General features: G+C 53.7%; 1 protein-coding gene across 1 annotated transcript; it reads left to right on the forward strand.

Moving 5' to 3' along the window:
- The first annotated feature begins 4,679 nt into the window (after positions 1 to 4,679).
- Positions 4,680 to 7,178, forward strand: HOXB1 (homeobox B1). Its single transcript, XM_030966063.1, has 2 exons — positions 4,680 to 5,232; positions 6,431 to 7,178. Exons 1-2 carry the CDS (start codon positions 4,680 to 4,682, stop codon positions 6,739 to 6,741), a joined length of 864 nt encoding a protein of 287 aa, XP_030821923.1. The 3' UTR covers positions 6,742 to 7,178.
- Positions 7,179 to 16,845: the final 9,667 nt, after the last annotated feature.

Consider the following 16,845-nt stretch of genomic DNA (forward strand, 5'->3'; position numbering starts at 1 on the left):
CCCGCCGGGATTTGGGATCTGAAGGGATCCAGAGGGATTTGGGACCCTAAATTAGATTTGGGGTCTCAGGGGATCCCCAGGGATTTGGGACCTGAGGAAACCTGGAGGGATTTGGGATCTGAGGCGATCCCCAGGGATTTGGGACTCCCAGTTAGATTTGGGGCCTGAATGAACCCCAAGGGATTTGGGACCTGAGGGGATCCCCAGGGATTTGGGATCTGAATGAACCCGCAGGGATTTGGGATCTGAGTGATCCCCAAGGGATTTGGGATCTGAGGGGATCCCCAGGGATCTGGGTCTGAATGAACCCGCAGGGATTTGGGATCTGAGGGGATCCCCAGGGATTTGGGATCTGGGTGATCCCCAGGGGCGGGGGATCTGAGGGGATCCCCAGGGATTTGGGATCTGGGGGACCCCAAGGATTGGGATCTGGGTGATCCCCAAGGGATTTGGGATCTGAGGGGATCCCCAGGGATTTGGGATCTGAATGAACCCCGAGAGAGATTTGGGATCTGAGTGATCCCCAGGGATTTGGGATCTGAGGGGATCTCCAGGGATTTGGGATCTGAGGGGATCCCCAAGGGATTTGGGATCTGGGTGATCCCAAGGGATTTGGGATCTGAGGGGATCCCCAGGGATTTGGGATCTGAATGAACCCGCAGAGATTTGGGATCTGAGTGATCCCCAGGGATTTGGGATCTGAGGGGATCTCCAGGGATTTGGGGTCTGAGGCGAACCCCAGGGATTTGGGATCTGAATGAACCCCAGAGATTTGGGATCTGGGGTGATCCCGGGATTTGGGATCTGAGGGGCCCAGGATTTGGGATCTGAATGAACCCGCAGAGATTTGGGATCTGAGTGATCCCCAGGGATTTGGGATCTGAGTGATCCCCAGGGATTTGGGATCTGAGGGGATCTCGAGGGATTTGGGATCTGAGTGATCCCCAAGGGATTTGGGGTCGGGCGGGATCCCCAGGAATTCGGGACCCCCAAATCCCCCATCCCAGGACAGCAGCTCCAGACCCAAACTCTCCACTCTGGTGCACTAATGAATATGCAAATTACCCTAATTAATGAGGCGGGGGGGGGGTCCGGGCCATGGAGAAGCCGCTGGCAGGACCCCCGAGCCAGGGAGCAGGAAAACGTGACCCCCAAAATATAAAATAATCCCATTTTATCTCCATTATCTGGGCTGCTTTTTCAAAATTTCAAAATTTCAAAATTTTTTAAAACTTTATCTGAATTATCTGGGCTTTCCCCTCTTTTTTTTTTTTTCTATTTTATCTGAATTATCTGGGGTTTCCTCCTTTTTTTTTTAAATTTTATTTTCTCTGAATTATCCAGTTTTATTTCTGTTCTTTGTTTGTTTGTTTTCTGTTTTATTTGAATTTTCTGCTTTTTTCCCCGCGGATGAGCGATGTCTGTAACTCATTCAATCCCCTCTTTCGCTCTCCTGTCCCATCCGACCTTCCATCCGTCAAAAAATAATAATTCGGATTTTTCACCTCAGCTCTAATTGAGGCGTCCCTAAAAAAGTTAAATTTAACCCCCAAAAAATTCTATTTAACCCCAAAAAATTCCATTTAACTCCTAAAAAGTTCTATTTAACCCCTAAAAAATTATGTTTAATTTCAGGAAAGTTCTGTTAAACCCCCAAAAAGCTGTTTTTAACCCCAAAAAAGTTGAACTTAACCCCAAAAACGAAGCATCTGGAGACTCTCCGAGCCTTTGGAAATGCCTCCGTGGCCTGCACAGAAACCTCTCTGGTTCAATATTGAAAATACAGATTTAAGATTTAAAATACAGATTTCAAATTAAGATTTAAAATACAGATTTCAAATGAAGGTTTCAAATCAAGACTCAAAATCAAAATTTAAAACGCTTTTAAAATGAAGACTTCAAATAAAGATTTCCAACGAGGATTCCAAATAAAGATCTTACACTTAAGACTAAAAATGAAAGATTTTTAAAATGAAGACTTAAATTCGAGATGCTTCCATGGGAACAAGAGCTGGGGGTTCTCCCCCAGGGCAGGATTTGGGGCAGAAAATGGAATTTTGGGGCAGCCCGGAGGGTGTTGGGAACGGGGCCCTTCCTCCAGCCCGGGTTCTCACGGTTTTTCCCCAAAAAAAGCGATTTTCCAGAATTCCCAACATGATCCCAGCCCTAAACCCCTCATGTGATCATTAGGAACCCCAAAAAACCCGATTTTCCCCAAATCCCGAAGCGATCCCAGCCCTAAATCCTTCCTCTGAACGGTAAGAACCAAAAAAAGCGATTTTTCCAAATTCCCAAAACTATCCCAGCCCTCAATCCCTCATCTGAGCCATAGGAACCCAAAAAAAGCGATTTTCCCCAAATTCCCGAAGTTATTTCAGCCCTAAACCCCTCATGAGATCATTAGGAACCCAAAAAAAGCGATTTTCCCCGAATTTCCGAAGCGATCCCAGCCCCGCTGCCCGTCCCCATTTCAGGCTGAATTTTGCACAATTTCGCCAATTCCGGCCCCAATTTTGGGTCCCCTGTCCCATCCACCAATACAAACAAACAAACAAACAAACAAATCGGATTTTTCACCTCAGCTCTAATTTAGGCTTGGCTTAGAGGAAAAGTCGAAGAAAATCGCGATTTGTGGTGATTTTATATTAAAAAAAAAATCCCTTTGATGCAACACCGGTGGGAAACCATCGGAAACCACAAACCCATCGGCTCCAGGCCGGAATAAACATCTGCATTTTCCCCTTTTTTTGTTTTTTTTTTTTTCGTTTTACAGCCATAAATCATCCGTTTGAACCCAAACGCAACGAAATATCAAAGGAATCGAATTAGAAATCGATTTTTGCTGCCAGGGGAATGACGGCAGAGCCGCTTTGAGTTATGCAAAGAAGGCAGGAGCGAGTTCTGAAGAACGTTTCTATTTAAAATATTCTCATTTTGGAGCCCCAGCAAAGCGGGAATAAATGAACAAACAGGCGCAGGAAGGGAAACTTTAAATTTTTTAACGGAGGAACGCGAGCTGGAAGTGGCTAAAAAAATCAAATTTTGCGCTTGGAACGAGGGAGGAATACCCATGCCAGGCTGGAATTTGGCACCAAATGTTCCCGCTAATGTGTGGCAGGAGCGAAAATGGATTTTCCCTGCCGGGTTCGGCTCTCGGGGTGAACTTTTGGCCCGGGGAGAGCAGCGGAGCCGCTCCCGGAGCGTGGCCGGGCCGTAAATCCCTGACAAGAACAAATGGCCGTGGGCGTCCGCCGGCCCGCGGCCCTTGTCCCCCCGCGCCGAACAAGCAAATAAATGTGTCCTGGCCCTGTTCCCATTCTCTGGGCCCGGCCTGGAGGCAGGCTCTGCCCTCCTCCTCCTCCTCCTCAGCTGGGGACGGCTCAGCAAAGCCGGGCTTAGTGCCCCGGAGCGGCTTGGAACGCCGAAAATGGGTTTGGAAGGGAGTGTGCAGTACAGGAACCCCTAAAACCGGGTTTGGAAGGGAGTGTGCAGTACAGGAACCCCTAAAACCGGGTTTGGTAGGGAGTGTGCAGTACAGGAACCCCTAAAACCGGGTTTGGTAGGGAGTGTGCAGTACAGGAACCCCTAAAACCGGGTTTGGAAGGGAGTGTGCAGTACAGGAACCCCTAAAACCGGGTTTGGTAGGGAGTGTGCGGTGAGTGAGCCCCTAAAAACCAAATTCCCGAAGTGAATTCCCGGTTTTAGCAGGGAGTGTGCAGTACGTGAGCCCCCAAACCCGGTTTTAGTCGGGACTGTGCAGAAGGTGAGCCCCCAGACCCGGTTTTGGTGAGGAATGTGCAGAACGTGAGCCCCCAAACCCGGTTTTAGTCGGGACTGTGCAATACGTGAGCCCCAAGCCCGGTTTTAGTGCTCGGACGGACGGGAAGGAGCCCAGGTGGGGACCAGCCGGGCTCGGTCTCAGTTCCCATCCCGGAATTGCCAGGCCGGGCTGGAGCCGCTCTGCCCTCGCTAACTTTATTTGGCCCCGCATTAGAATGTTGATTTAATTAGGGCGCTTTCCCCCCGCGCACAAAGCTCAAATTAACGCGAAAACCGAGCGGGTTTTTCTCCGGCAGCTTTCAGCATCCCGGAAAAGGCCGAGGCGCTTTGGTGGGGGAAAAAGTTCCCAAACGGATCAAAGAGCGTCCGAGCATCCTTTTGTGCTCACACCTCCCCATCCCCTCGCCCTCTTTTCTTTCCCTCACACCGAGCGGGCATCGGGGGGAAAAAACCTTTTAAAGTCAGAACTCGCGCCTGAACGCGGCTCCCCGCATCACTCGGGGCCCTTTTTAGCACTTAAAAACCGCTCGCGGGTCACCGCGATCCTTCCCCCCGGCACCTCCCCGCACCCCTGAGCTCTCTTTTAAAGTCTTTGAGGAGAAGATTTTTGACGCGTCCGTGTTGTTATCAGATTGATGGGCCGGGTTTGATTGAAGCCCCTTTGTCATGCAAATGTCAGGCCCGTGATGGATGAGCCCGGAGCCGGCCGCAAAGTTCGGGAGCCCCGCGCTCATTGGGCTGGGCCCGCTCCGCCCGAGGGGTCCCCCCCGGCTGGGCCGCGGTTCCGCGGGGTCCCCCATGCCCGGCAGGAAGTTTCCCAGCTTTGACAGACTGCCCAGAGGTTGGAGGGCAGGCGGCATCGCCCCCAAAACGGGCTGACCCTCCTCCATCACTGGCAGATGGACAATACCGCCATGAACTCCTTCTTGGAGTTCGCAATTTGTAACCGCGGCGCCGCCGCCTTCCCGCACCTCGCCGAGCCCTCCCCGTCCTTCCCGCCGTGCTCAGGTAGCCCCGCTCCGAGCTCCGAGGGTCCCTTCGGCCCTCCGGCCGCCGCCGCCCATCTCCCCCAGCACGGCTTCCACCCTCCTTCCTCCTCCTCCTCCTCCTCCTCTTCCTCCTCCCGCTTCTCCAGCCCGGCGTACCCGGCCCAGGGTTACCAGCAGCTCTACCTGGGCCAGCAGGACGCGGACGGGCTTTTCTTCCCGGGGCCCTCGGGCTACGGCTCGGCCTCGCTGGCCGAGGGTTTCTGCGGGGCCCCGGGGCAGTTCCAGCCCGCGCTGGGCCCGGAGCCGCCCGCGGGCCCCGCGTACCTGCCCGGCCTCTACGGGGACCTCTCGGGGGCCCTGCTGGAGGAGCCGGAGCCTCCGGGACACGCCGAGCCCGGCGCCAGGGCCGGGGCAGCGCAGACCTTCGAGTGGATGAGGGTGAAGAGGAACCCGCCCAAAACAGGTGAGTTTGGGGCGCGGGGCCGGGCAGGGCTGAGCTCCCGAGGGTTCGGACTTGCCTTCCAGTGGAGCTCGGGGTTGGGTTGGGTTTGGCTGGGTTTTGGGGTTTGGTTGGGCTTTGGGGCGTTTGGTTGGGTTTTGGGGTGGTTTTTTGGTGTTTGGGTTGGGTTTGGTTGGATTTTGGGGTTCTTTTTTTGGGTTTGGGGGTGGGTTATTTTTTGGTCTCTGTGTTTGGGTTTGTTTGGGTTTTGGGGCCTTTTTGTGAAACCCCACCCAGAGATTTCCCATCGCATCCCACGGAGCGTCCCTGAGCTCGGCTTCCCGCAGGCCCGAGGCTGATTTAAGCCCAGCTCGGAGCAGGAAACGCTCGGCGCTTCCTCCTCCTCTCAGCCGTGCCTTCCATCCCCTCCTCTATTGTTCCACTTCCTTCCCCACCACCTTCCCTTAAACCCCGGCCTTCCTCCTCCTCCTCCTCCTCCTCCTCCCCCGCCATCATCACCCTCCTCCTCCCCTCCCAGCCCTTCCCGCGGGGCCCGGGGATGGATCCCAAGGAAAACCCAGGGGGAAAACCCAGGGGATGGATCCCAGGGGATGGATCCCAGGAGAAAATCCAGGGGATGGATCCCAGGAGAAAATCCAGGGGAAAAATCCAGGGGATGGATCGCAGGGGAAAATCCAGGGGATGGATCGCAGGGGAAAATCCAGGGGATGGATCCCAGGGGATGGATCCCAGGGGATGGATGCCAGGGGGAAAAGTGGAGCCGGAGGATGAGGGGATGGATGCCGGGAGAAAACCCAGGGGATGGATCCTGGGGAAAACCCTGCCGGGAGGAGGAGGGGATGGATATCCGAATGGATCTGCGTGGATCTCCGCGTGGATCTCCGGGAAAAGCAGAGCCTGGAGCGGGATGCGAGCCGGGCTGAGGCCGAGCGGGGCCGGGAGGGAGGGGATTTGGGGATTTGGGGATCCGGGATTTGGGGATTTGGGGATTTGGGGATCCGGAATTTGGGGATTTGAGGACTTGGGGATCCGGGATTTGGGGATTTGAGGACACGGGATCCGGGATTTGGGGATTTGAGGACACGGGATTTGGGGATTTGGAGCTCGGGGCAGGGAGAAGGGGACACCCCTCAGGGAGGGGATTGCTCCGGCCGCTCCTGCCCTGGTGGTTTTTTTTGGTTTGTTTTTTTTTTTTTTTCAGGCAAAACGTCGGAGCTGGGGCTGCTGGGGCCGCCCAACGCCATCCGCACCAACTTCAGCACCAAGCAGCTGACGGAGCTGGAGAAGGAGTTCCACTTCAACAAGTACCTGACGCGGGCCCGCAGGGTGGAGATCGCGGCCACCCTGGAGCTCAACGAGACGCAGGTGAAGATCTGGTTCCAGAACAGGAGGATGAAGCAGAAGAAGAGGGAGAAGGAAGGGCTGGCCCCGGGCGCTGCCTGCAGGGCGCCCAAGGACGAGGGCTCGGATCAATCCTCGCCTGAGGCCTCGCCCAGCTCCGGCTCCTCCTGAACCCCCCCCGAGCTGCCGGGGGTGTCCCCGAGCCCCCGCAGGACCCTCGGGGCTGTCCCCACGCGCGTCTCTCTTTATTTATCGCCCCTCCGCAGGCGCTGCGCTCCCAAGGAGCGATTTCCGAATTTCCGACTCTCAGGGACTTCTCCGCCTTTTCCCTTCCCCTCTAGGAACTGCACTTTCAACTCCAGGAAAAACAGCAAAAAAACTTTAATTTAGTTCGCTCCCCTTTGGAAAAACGAGCGCGACGATTTTTTTTTCTTCCCTCTCCCCCTGCCCGATGCGTTTTTCCTCCTTGTGAGAATGTAAAAAAAGAAAAACCACACACACACACGAAAAGTTACCGGCATTTTTCCCCTTTCCTTTCCCTTTTATTTCCTGATTGTAGAGCTTGAAACGAGACCCGAGACGCCCAAGACGCTCGGGGCCTCTGCAAAGACCCAAACCCTCAGGAAAGGGGAAAAAAAAAAGGCAAAAAAAAAAGAAAAAAAGGAAAAAGCGCAATTTTCTGCTCCCGTTTTGCACTATTTCTGCTTTACAGGGTTTTGTTTTTTTTTTCCACGCGATTTTTGCTGCTGATCAGGGGAGGGGGTTTGTTATCGAGGGAAGGAGCCCGGGCTGCCCTCGGGGCTGTCGCAGGAGGGGCGAGAGGCGATGGGGACGAGCTCCGGCAGCGCGTCCCTCGCACCCTCTCGGGCTTATCGGCGCCAGATAAACCCGCGATTAAACCGCGGCCTAACGCCCTCCCTCCCTCGCGGGGATTCGGGACCGAAAACCTGCGGGCAAAAATGGAATTTTGGGGAAAACCCGAGCGGTTGCTCCTCGGATTCCCCCCCTTCCTCCCCGCGCCTCCACACGGAACTACCTCAGCCCAATAAAGTTGATTTTTATTTTTGTTTTTTTCCCCCCTCAATTCGCGTCTTTTCAGCCCAGTGGGAATCTCTGGGGATTGCGGGAGGAGGAGGAGGAGGAGGAGGAGGAAGGAAATTCTGCGGCTGTTCCAGCGGTCCCAAACAAAGGGGCGGATCCCTTTTCCTGGAACCGGGCCCGGCTTCCCGGGTGGAATTCCGCCCTCATTTCCCACCTGATGAGAGCAGGAAACCATCCCCGGGGTGAAAGTCGGGAATTCGCACCCGCGGAACCCGGGGCGCGCTGGGGGTGGGAGGAATTTCCGATTTGCTGAACTCTTCTGTTCTGAATTTCGGATTTATTCCGAATCCACGCGCCTCAGACCCCAAAAACGAAGCGTCAAACGCGGTTTATTCCCTTCAGCTCCCCCAAGGCCGGCCCTAAAAGGGGATTTGGCCCGGAATAAATCAAATTTCGGCGTTTTACCTCCAGGGAGGGACGGAGCGGGGCCGCAGGGGAGGGAGGAAGAGCGGGCCCGGTGCAGCTCTGACCTTTTTACCTCGAAACGCCTCTGGGATTTCTAAACAAGTCAACAGAGGGGCTGCCAGGAGGATCCATTGTTCGGCCCTGGGTAAATTTGCAAATCTGCTCGGCGGGGTGAGGGATGAGGGATGAGGGGTGAGGAGGGAAGTACCTGCTGCGGCTTCTGCAGGGCCCCGCTCTGCCCCGCAGATAAAATCTCTCCCCCGCTCCTTTCTCTCGGGAAAAAAAAGGGGTTTGGAGAGCCCAATTAGCCCCGAGATAAGAGGGGAAAAAACATCGGAGGGGAAAAGGTGAAAAGGGGATTTTCTTCCAGGCGCGATGTGCAAAAGGTCAGGAGGAAAACGCTAAAACAAGCCCTGCCACCCCAAAAAAAAGGCTCAAAACCGCGCAGATTTGGGGCTCGGAGCATCCGTGGGCTGTGGGGCAGGGATGGGAGTGGGGCCGGAGCAGGAGCGGGGTTTGCTAAAACCGAGAAAAGGTTTTAGAGAGCTCAGTTAGCCCCGAGGTAAGAGGGGGAAACAGAGGGGAAAAGGTGAGAAGGGGATTTCTCACAGTCGTGATTTGCAAAGGGTCGGGAGGAAAACACCAAAACGAACCCAAAACACACGTGTGGGGACCGGGATGGGGACCGGGTTAGGGCCGGGATGGGGACCGGGTTAGGCCCGGGATGGGGACCGGGTTAGGCCCGGGATTGGGACCGGATTAGGGCCGGGACTGGGACCGGGTTGGGCCCGGGATGGGGACCGGGTTAGGGCCGGGATGGGGACCGGGTTAGGCCTGGGATGGGGACCGGGTTAGGCCTGGGATGGGGACCAGGCTAAACCCGGGATGGGGACCGGGTTAGTCCCGGGATGGGGACCGGATTAGGCCCAGGATGGGGACCAGGCTAAACCCGGGATGGGGACCGGGTTAGGGCCGGGATTGGGCCCGGGATGGGGACTGGGTTAGTCCCGGGATGGGGACCGGATTAGGCCTGGGATTGGGACCGGGTTAGTCCCGGGATGGGGACCGGGTTAGGCCCAGGATGGGGACCAGGCTAAACCCGGGATGGGGACCGGGTTAGGCCGGGATGGGGACCGGATTAGGCCTGGGATTGGGACCGGGTTAGGCCCGGGATGGGGACCGGATTAGGCCCAGGATGGGGACCAGGCTAAACCCGGGATGGGGACCGGGTTAGGGCCGGGATTGGGCCCGGGATTGGGCCCGGGTTAGTCCCGGGATGGGGACCGGATTAGGCCTGGGATTGGGACCGGGTTAGTCCCGGGATGGGGACCGGGCTAAACCCGGGATGGGGACCGGGTTAGTCCCGGGATGGGGACCGGGCTGGGCCCGGGATGGGGACCGGGTTAGGCCCGGGATTAGGCGCGGTGCCAGGTGAGGAGGGGCCGGGCCGGGGTGAGCCGCAGGGCACAGCTCGGCTCGCGGCTCATTTGAAACTCAAAGGGACCTGCGGAAAATCCCCCGGAGCCGCCGCCTCCTCCTTCCCCCGGCACCTCCGGGACCCCCCGGGACCCCCCGGGACCCCTGGCCCGGTGCCGACCCCCTCGCAGCCCGCAGCGCTCCCACCTGAGCCCCGTTTTCCCCAAAAAGCCAGCAGCGCTCCCGGCTCATCCTTTTTTTCCCCATCCCGAGTTTTCCAACCGTCCCCACCCCGTCCCTCTTTCCCATCCCGGGAGGGGCTGGGGGACACCCCGGGCCTCCCCAGGGCTGGCGGGGAGCGGGACCGGGACTGGGGACCCGGGATTTGGGGACACGAGATTTGGGGACCCGGGATTTGGGGATTTGGGGACCCGGGATTTGGGGACCCGGGATTTGGGGATTTGGGGACACGGGATTTGGGGATTTGGGGGCAGGGGATTTGGGGACCCGGGATTTGGGGATTTGGGGACCCGGGATTTAGGGACCTGGGATTTGGGGACTCGGGATTTGGGGATTTGGGGACCCGGGGTTTGGGGATTTGGGGACCCGGGATTTGGGGATTTGGGGACCCGGGATTTAGGGACCCGGGATTTGGGGACCTGGGATTTGGGGACTCGGGATTTGGGGATTTGGGGACCCGGGGTTTGGGGATTTGGGGACACGAGATTTGGGGATTTGGGGATTTGGGGATTTTGAGATTTGGGGATTTGGGGATTTGGGGATTTGGGGACCCGGGATTTGGGGATTTGGAGACTCGGGATTTGGGGACCCGGGATTTGGGGATTTGGGGACCCGGGATTTGGGGATCCGGGATCCCGGGATTTTGGGATGCAGGATTTTGGGATGAGGGATCTTGGGATTTCAAGATCCGGGATTTCGGAATTTTGGGATCCGGGATTTCAGGAGGAGGATTTCAGGATTCGGGACTTCAGGATCCGGGATTTCGGGATCCAGGATTTCATAATCCGAGATTTTAGGATTTGGGGATTTCGGGACCGGCGATTTGGGGATCCGAGATCTCGGGATGCGGGATTTCGGGATGAGGATTTCAGGATTCGGGACTTCGGGCTCCGGGATTTTTGGATTTCGGGCTCCAGGATTTCAGGATCCGGGACTTTGGGATCGGGGATTTCGGGCCCCGTGCAGGTGCATCCCTGTGGGACAGGAATGGGCGGGCACAGGGTGGAGAAGCCCCAAGGACACTCGGCCCCATCGCCACGGTTGGGTTTTATCCCAAATCTTCTATTCACACATTTATTTATTTTATAGAAATGATAGACCACCGTTTATATTCCACATAATCCGTATAAATAATAAAAGTCCATATAATTAATACAACCCATAAATCCCATATATTCCATATAATCCACATAATTAATATAATTAATAAATCCCATATATTCCATGTAATCCACATAATTAATATAATTAATAAATCCCATATATTCTATATAATCCACATAATTAATATAATCCATAAATCCCATATATTCAATATAATCCACATAATTAATATAACCCATAAATCCCATATATTCCATATAATCCACATAATTAATATAATTAATAAATCCCATATATTCTATATAATCTATTTATTCTATATATCCCATATATCCCACATATCCCATATATTCCATGTGTTTAATAAATTCCATGTATCCCACGTATCCCATTTGTTGGGAGAAGCGGGAAGGCAGCGAGGGAAGGATTTCCCAGAGGAAATAACAAAGTTTTACCCGAAATCGAGAATTTGGCACCGAAAAAAAAAAAGCTGCAAAAAAATCAATTCTTGCCCTCGTCACTTTTATTAAAAATTCAGAATTTTTATTCAAAATTCAGAATTCCCATTTCTTGCCTGGGAAGAATTTCAAATTCCTATAGAAGATCAAAACTGCCCCCAAAAAGCCTCCGGTTTTCCTAAAGAATTCCTGCATTCCAGGGGGAAAAAACTCTCCAAAAGCCAACAATAAATGAATTAAGACTTCGGTTTTTGTTTGATTTGCCTCGGGAAAAATGGGGGAAAATTGGGAAAATTATTCAATAAACATAAAATTATATAAAACTCAATAAAATTCGCCTCCCGTCATTTTTTGGGGGGAGTTTTCGCAGGAAAAGCTGGTGTGGAAGCTGAAGTCTATTCTATTCTATTCTATTCTATTCTATTCTATTCTATTCTATTCTATTCCATTCCATTTTAAAATTTATTTTCGTTTTATTTTATGTTCTATTTTTTTAACCGAAAATAAAATTAAATTTTGCTTTCATGTTGTATTTTGCCTTCTTTTTCACATTTTGATTTCATCATATGCTATAATTTATATTATTTTTCTATTTCTCTTTTCCTTTCCCTATTTTAATTTTCCCTTTTATTTTTCCTCCCCATAAATTTGAAAGCCAGCCCTGTTCAAACCCCTCAAATTTTCACATTTTTTAGGAAAATGTCGATTTTTTGGACAAATTCTGGGGGAGACAAAGGGAGAATAATTCCCTTTATTTATTCCCGAGGGTCGGGAATTTTCCCAAGGATTTTTTTCCCGATTTCCAGGAACGGGAACCCCTCAATTCCCAATTTTAATGAGTTTTATTTTTATTTATTTGTTGATTTTTCAGCTCCGCCGAGCTCGTTTTGCATAAAATCAGAGAAATTCCCTCCCTGGGCAAGAGCCCGGCAGAAAAATGCGATTTTTTTTTTTGTTCCCTGCAGCATTCCTGAATTATTCTGCTTTTTGTAAATCCTTTCCTGTGATGTGGCCACTTCAGAGGGAACATTCCGAGGGCGTTTCCTCACTCGGAACATCAAAAAAAAAAAAGCGGAATTTTTTTCTTCTGCTGTCTGTTACCACAAAAAAAGGGGATTTTAATAAAAAATAACAGATAAAAATTCTCCTTGATCTGCCGATGGGGAGGAATCCGCCAGAGCGGCAGATCAAAGGCGGCGAAAAACCTCAAATTTCGGAATAAATTCCTTCATTCTCCCCTTCCCCACCCGCAAATCATCGCCTCCTCCTCCGGGTCCAAAAACCAGAATTGAACTCCGAATAACTCCCAGAAACGCGAATTTTTAAATGGAAAAAAAGCGGCGCAAAAATTAATAAAAATAATTAAAATAAAGACCAGCGCGGTGCTGTTTTCTCGGAGGCTCCGCGGTTTTTTTGGTTCTTTATCGGATTTTGAAACCCGAGGAGCACAAAATCCTCTTTTTTGGGTTTTTTTTTCAGAGGTTATCGGAGTGCAAATACCGAGCTCTGATAAGGCTCAGACCGCGCTCCTGGCCCCGTTCTCGCCCGCTTTTATCCCGATTTAAGCCCGGCTTGCGCAAGCCTGGGCGCGCTCCTAATCGCCCGCAGATAAACCCGGGTTTATCTCCGACAGCGCTGTGATCGCCTCTTCTTCGCTTTTTTTTTGGTTAAGAAGAGATAAGAAATCGATCTCTTTTTTTGGCTAAAAAGAGGTTTTAAATGTGAGTTTGGGGAGTGGAAATTGACGTTTGGGGTTTTCTGCGAGAGAGTTGAGGAAAAACCCACGGATTTTCGGGGGGATGAGATGGACGACAATATTTATGGGGTTTTTAGAAGGAATTATTAGATAATGGTAATTTTCAGGATGGTTTGGTTCCCAAATGCTGGAATTTGGGGTGGAGAGGGAGCAGAGTCCCAGAAAACCCAGAATTCCCAATTCTGGTCAAATTCCCAGATCTGGTCAGGCTGGGCGGGATTCAGTTCCCAGATTCTGGGATTTGGGGTGGGGAGGGAGAGGAGCCCCAAAAAAGCAGAATTCCCAGTTCCCAGATCTGGCCAAATTCCCAGATCTGGCCAGGCTGGGGTGTTCGGTTCCCAAATCCTGGAATTTGGGCTGGAGGGGGAACTGAGCCCCAAAAAAGCAAATTCCCAATTCTGGCCAAATTCGCAGGTCTGGCCAAATTCCCAGATCTGGCCAGGCTGGGGGGTTCGGTTCCCAAACCCTGGAATTTGGGCTGGAGGGGGAACTGAGCCCCAGAAACCTCAGAATTCCCAATTCTGGCCAAATTCCCAGATCTGGCCGGGCCGGGTTTGCATCCCAAATCCTGGAATTTGGGGTGGGGAGGGAGAGGAGCCCCGGAACCCCCAGAATTCCCAATTCCGGCCAGGCTGAGAGGTCAGAGCTGCCCCAAAAATTGCCTTTCCTACAGAATTCCGTATTCCAGGGGAAATCCTGTCCAGAGGAGGAGGGGACAGGGAATGACCTCTGGATCTCAGTGACCACAGGACATGGTCTGGACAAGGGAATGACCTCTGGATCTCACTGACCACAGGAGATGATCTGGACAAGGGAATGGCCTCTGGATCTCACTGACCACAGGAGATGGTCTGGACAAGGGAATGGCCTCTGGATCTCGCTGACACAGGACATGGTCTGGACAAGGGAATGGCCTCTGGGCTGGAGCAGCTCCCCGCTGGCTCCAGAGCGTTTCTGGAGCACCGATTCCTGCAGAGTGACGCCGGGGGAGCAGAGCCCGGACCACCCCAAACCAGGAGAGCTCCAGGAGAGCTCCGGGTCTGCTCAGGGAGCAGCAGGGACGGGAACGGGGCCGGCCCAGGCCCAGGGAAGCCAGGCTGACTCCAATTCCCCTTTTTCTATTCCCTTCAATTCCCTTTTCCCCATTTCCTTCCATCCCCTTTACCCCATTTCCTTCCATTCCTTTTCCCCCATTCCCTTCCATTCCTCTTTCCCACTTTCCTTCCATTCCCTCTTCCCCCATTTCTTTCAATTCCCTTTTCCCCCTTTCCTTCCATTCCCTCTTCCTTCATTTCCTTCTGTTCCACTTTTCCCCATTCCCTTCAATTCTCTTTTCCCCATTTCCTTCCATCCCCTTTTTCCCATTTCCTTCCATCCCCGTTTCCTTCCATCCCCTTTACCCCATTTCCTTCCATTCCCTTTTCCCCATTTCCTTCCATCCCCCTTTTTGCCATTTCCTTCCATTCCCCATTTCCCCATTCCCTTCAATTCTCTTTTCCCCATTTCCTTCCATCCCCTTTTCCCATTTGTCCCATTCCCCATTTCCTTTTATTCCCATTCCCCATTTCCTCCCATTCTCCATTTCCTTTCATTCCCCATTTCCCCATTTCCTCCCATTCCCTTTTCCCATTTCCTCCCATTCCCCATTTCCTCCCATTCCCCATTTCTCCATTCCTTTTCCCCATTTCCTCCCATTCCTTTTCCCCATCCCGGCAGAGGTGGAGGAGCCGCTTTACTCCCGATTAAATGGAAGTTACTCAATCCCGGTTTAGGTGAGCGCCCCTGATCTGCACGAGTTCCCCCCAAACCAAACCCCGGCGCTTCCCCGCTGGCGCTGCACCAGCTCGGAGCCGCTCCGTGCAGCAACCCCCTTCTCTCTCCGCCTCATAAATCATAACCAAATCCCCGCAGATCCCCCGGGAGTGCTTTTTTATCTCTTATTTGTGTTCTCCCCGCCCCTCCCGCAGGTGGGGAGCAAATCCAAATAAACATTATCAAACGAGCCCATCGAATGTTTAGTGTAGAGCGCGGGGAGTGCCGGGCGGTGTTTGGATATCCGATGTTCCCCTGGCAGCCCTGAGCGATGGCCCCGGCCCCGCGGCCACCTTTGGCCAGCGCTGCCCTCGCCGGCCCGGGCCCCAGTCCCAATCCCGGGATATTCACAGGAGCTCCCTGCCCGCCCGGATCCCAATCCCGGGATATTCACAGGAGCTTCCTGCCCGCCTGGATCGTGTCCCGGATCCCAATCCCGGGATATTCACAGGAGCTCCCAGCCCGCCCGGATCCCAATCCCGGGATATTCACAGGGGCTCTGCCCGCCTGGATCCCAATCCCAGGATTGTTCACAGGAGCTCCCTGCCCGCCCGGTTCGTGTCCGGGTCCGGCCCGATCCATCACCCGGGTCCGGCCCGATGCTTCACCCGGGTCTGGCCCGATCCATCACTGGGTCTGGCCCGAACCATCACCCGGGTCTGGCCCGATCCTTCACCCGGGTCCGGCTCGATCCTTCACCCGGGTCTGGCCCGATCCATCACTGGGTCTGGCCCGATCCATCACCCGGGTCCGGCCCGATCCATCACCCGGGTCCGGCCCGATCCATCACTGGGTCCAACCCGATGCTTCACCCGGGTCTGGCCCGATCCTTCACCCGGGTCCGGCCCGATCCATCACCCGGGTCCGGCCCGATCCATCACTGGGTCCAGCCCGATGCTTCACCCGTGTCCGGCCCGATCCTTCACCCGTGTCCGGCCCGATCCTTCACCCGGGTCCGGCCCGATCCTTCACCCGGGTCCGGCCCGATGCTTCACCCGGGTCTGGCCCGATCCATCACTGGGTCTGGCCCGATCCATCACTGGGTCTGGCCCGATCCATCACCCGGGTCTGGCCCAATCCATCACCCGGGTCCGGCCCGATCCATCACCCGGGGGCAGCTCCCGGCCGGGCTCGGTCCCTCCCGGGCGGGCCGGGGCCGGGGCCGGGGCAGCGGGGTCAAGTGGTTCTTGTGTTCCTCAGACAGCGAACAGGGGAGACGATCCTTCTCCCCCTTGAATTTTCCTTTATTTTTCTTTTTATTTGTTCTTATTTCCCCCCCATCTCCCCCACTCTCTCATTTGTTTTAAGGCTTTAAATTCACCTCTAACTAATGGGGTCAGGGAAGAAAACATTGAGGATTTGGGGTTTGGGCACCTGACCCTGCAGACACACAAACACCAGGATTTGGGGTTTGGGCACCCTACAGACGCACAAACACCAGGATTTGGGGTTTGGGGTTTGGGCACCCTACAGACACACAAACACCAGGATTTGGGGTTTGGGCACCTCACCCTACAGACACCAGGCAGATAAGGGGTGGCAGCTCCAGATAATCTGTCACCACTCGTTCCCGTGAGGAAACACCTCCGAGCTTGCACAAACACCTCCCCTGTTCCCCTCCTTTAACTGCCTGGAATTAAACCTACAGAAAGAATTCAGAGATGTGGATTTCCGAAAATCCCAGATTTCCAAAAATCCCGAATTTCCAAAAATCCCAGATTTCCAAAAATCCCAAATTTCCAAAAATCCTGGTCTCTGGGCCAAGCAGGGGTGAGGTCGCTCCTGCTCAATCCACCCTGGAAGGGTCAGGATGCACAAAGTTGTGAAATATTCCAGGTTTTGGGTGTCTGGGCTGGTTCCAGGATCCACCACGGAGTTTCTGATTCCTGGTGGGAATCTCGATTTCTGTATTTCTACTTCTATATTTCTATATCCCTATACTTCTATATTTCTGCGTTTCTCTGTTTCTGTCTTCTGTTCTTT

Source organism: Camarhynchus parvulus, chromosome 27, assembly GCF_901933205.1.
Source record: "Camarhynchus parvulus chromosome 27, STF_HiC, whole genome shotgun sequence".
Classification (NCBI taxonomy): domain Eukaryota; kingdom Metazoa; phylum Chordata; class Aves; order Passeriformes; family Thraupidae; genus Camarhynchus; species Camarhynchus parvulus.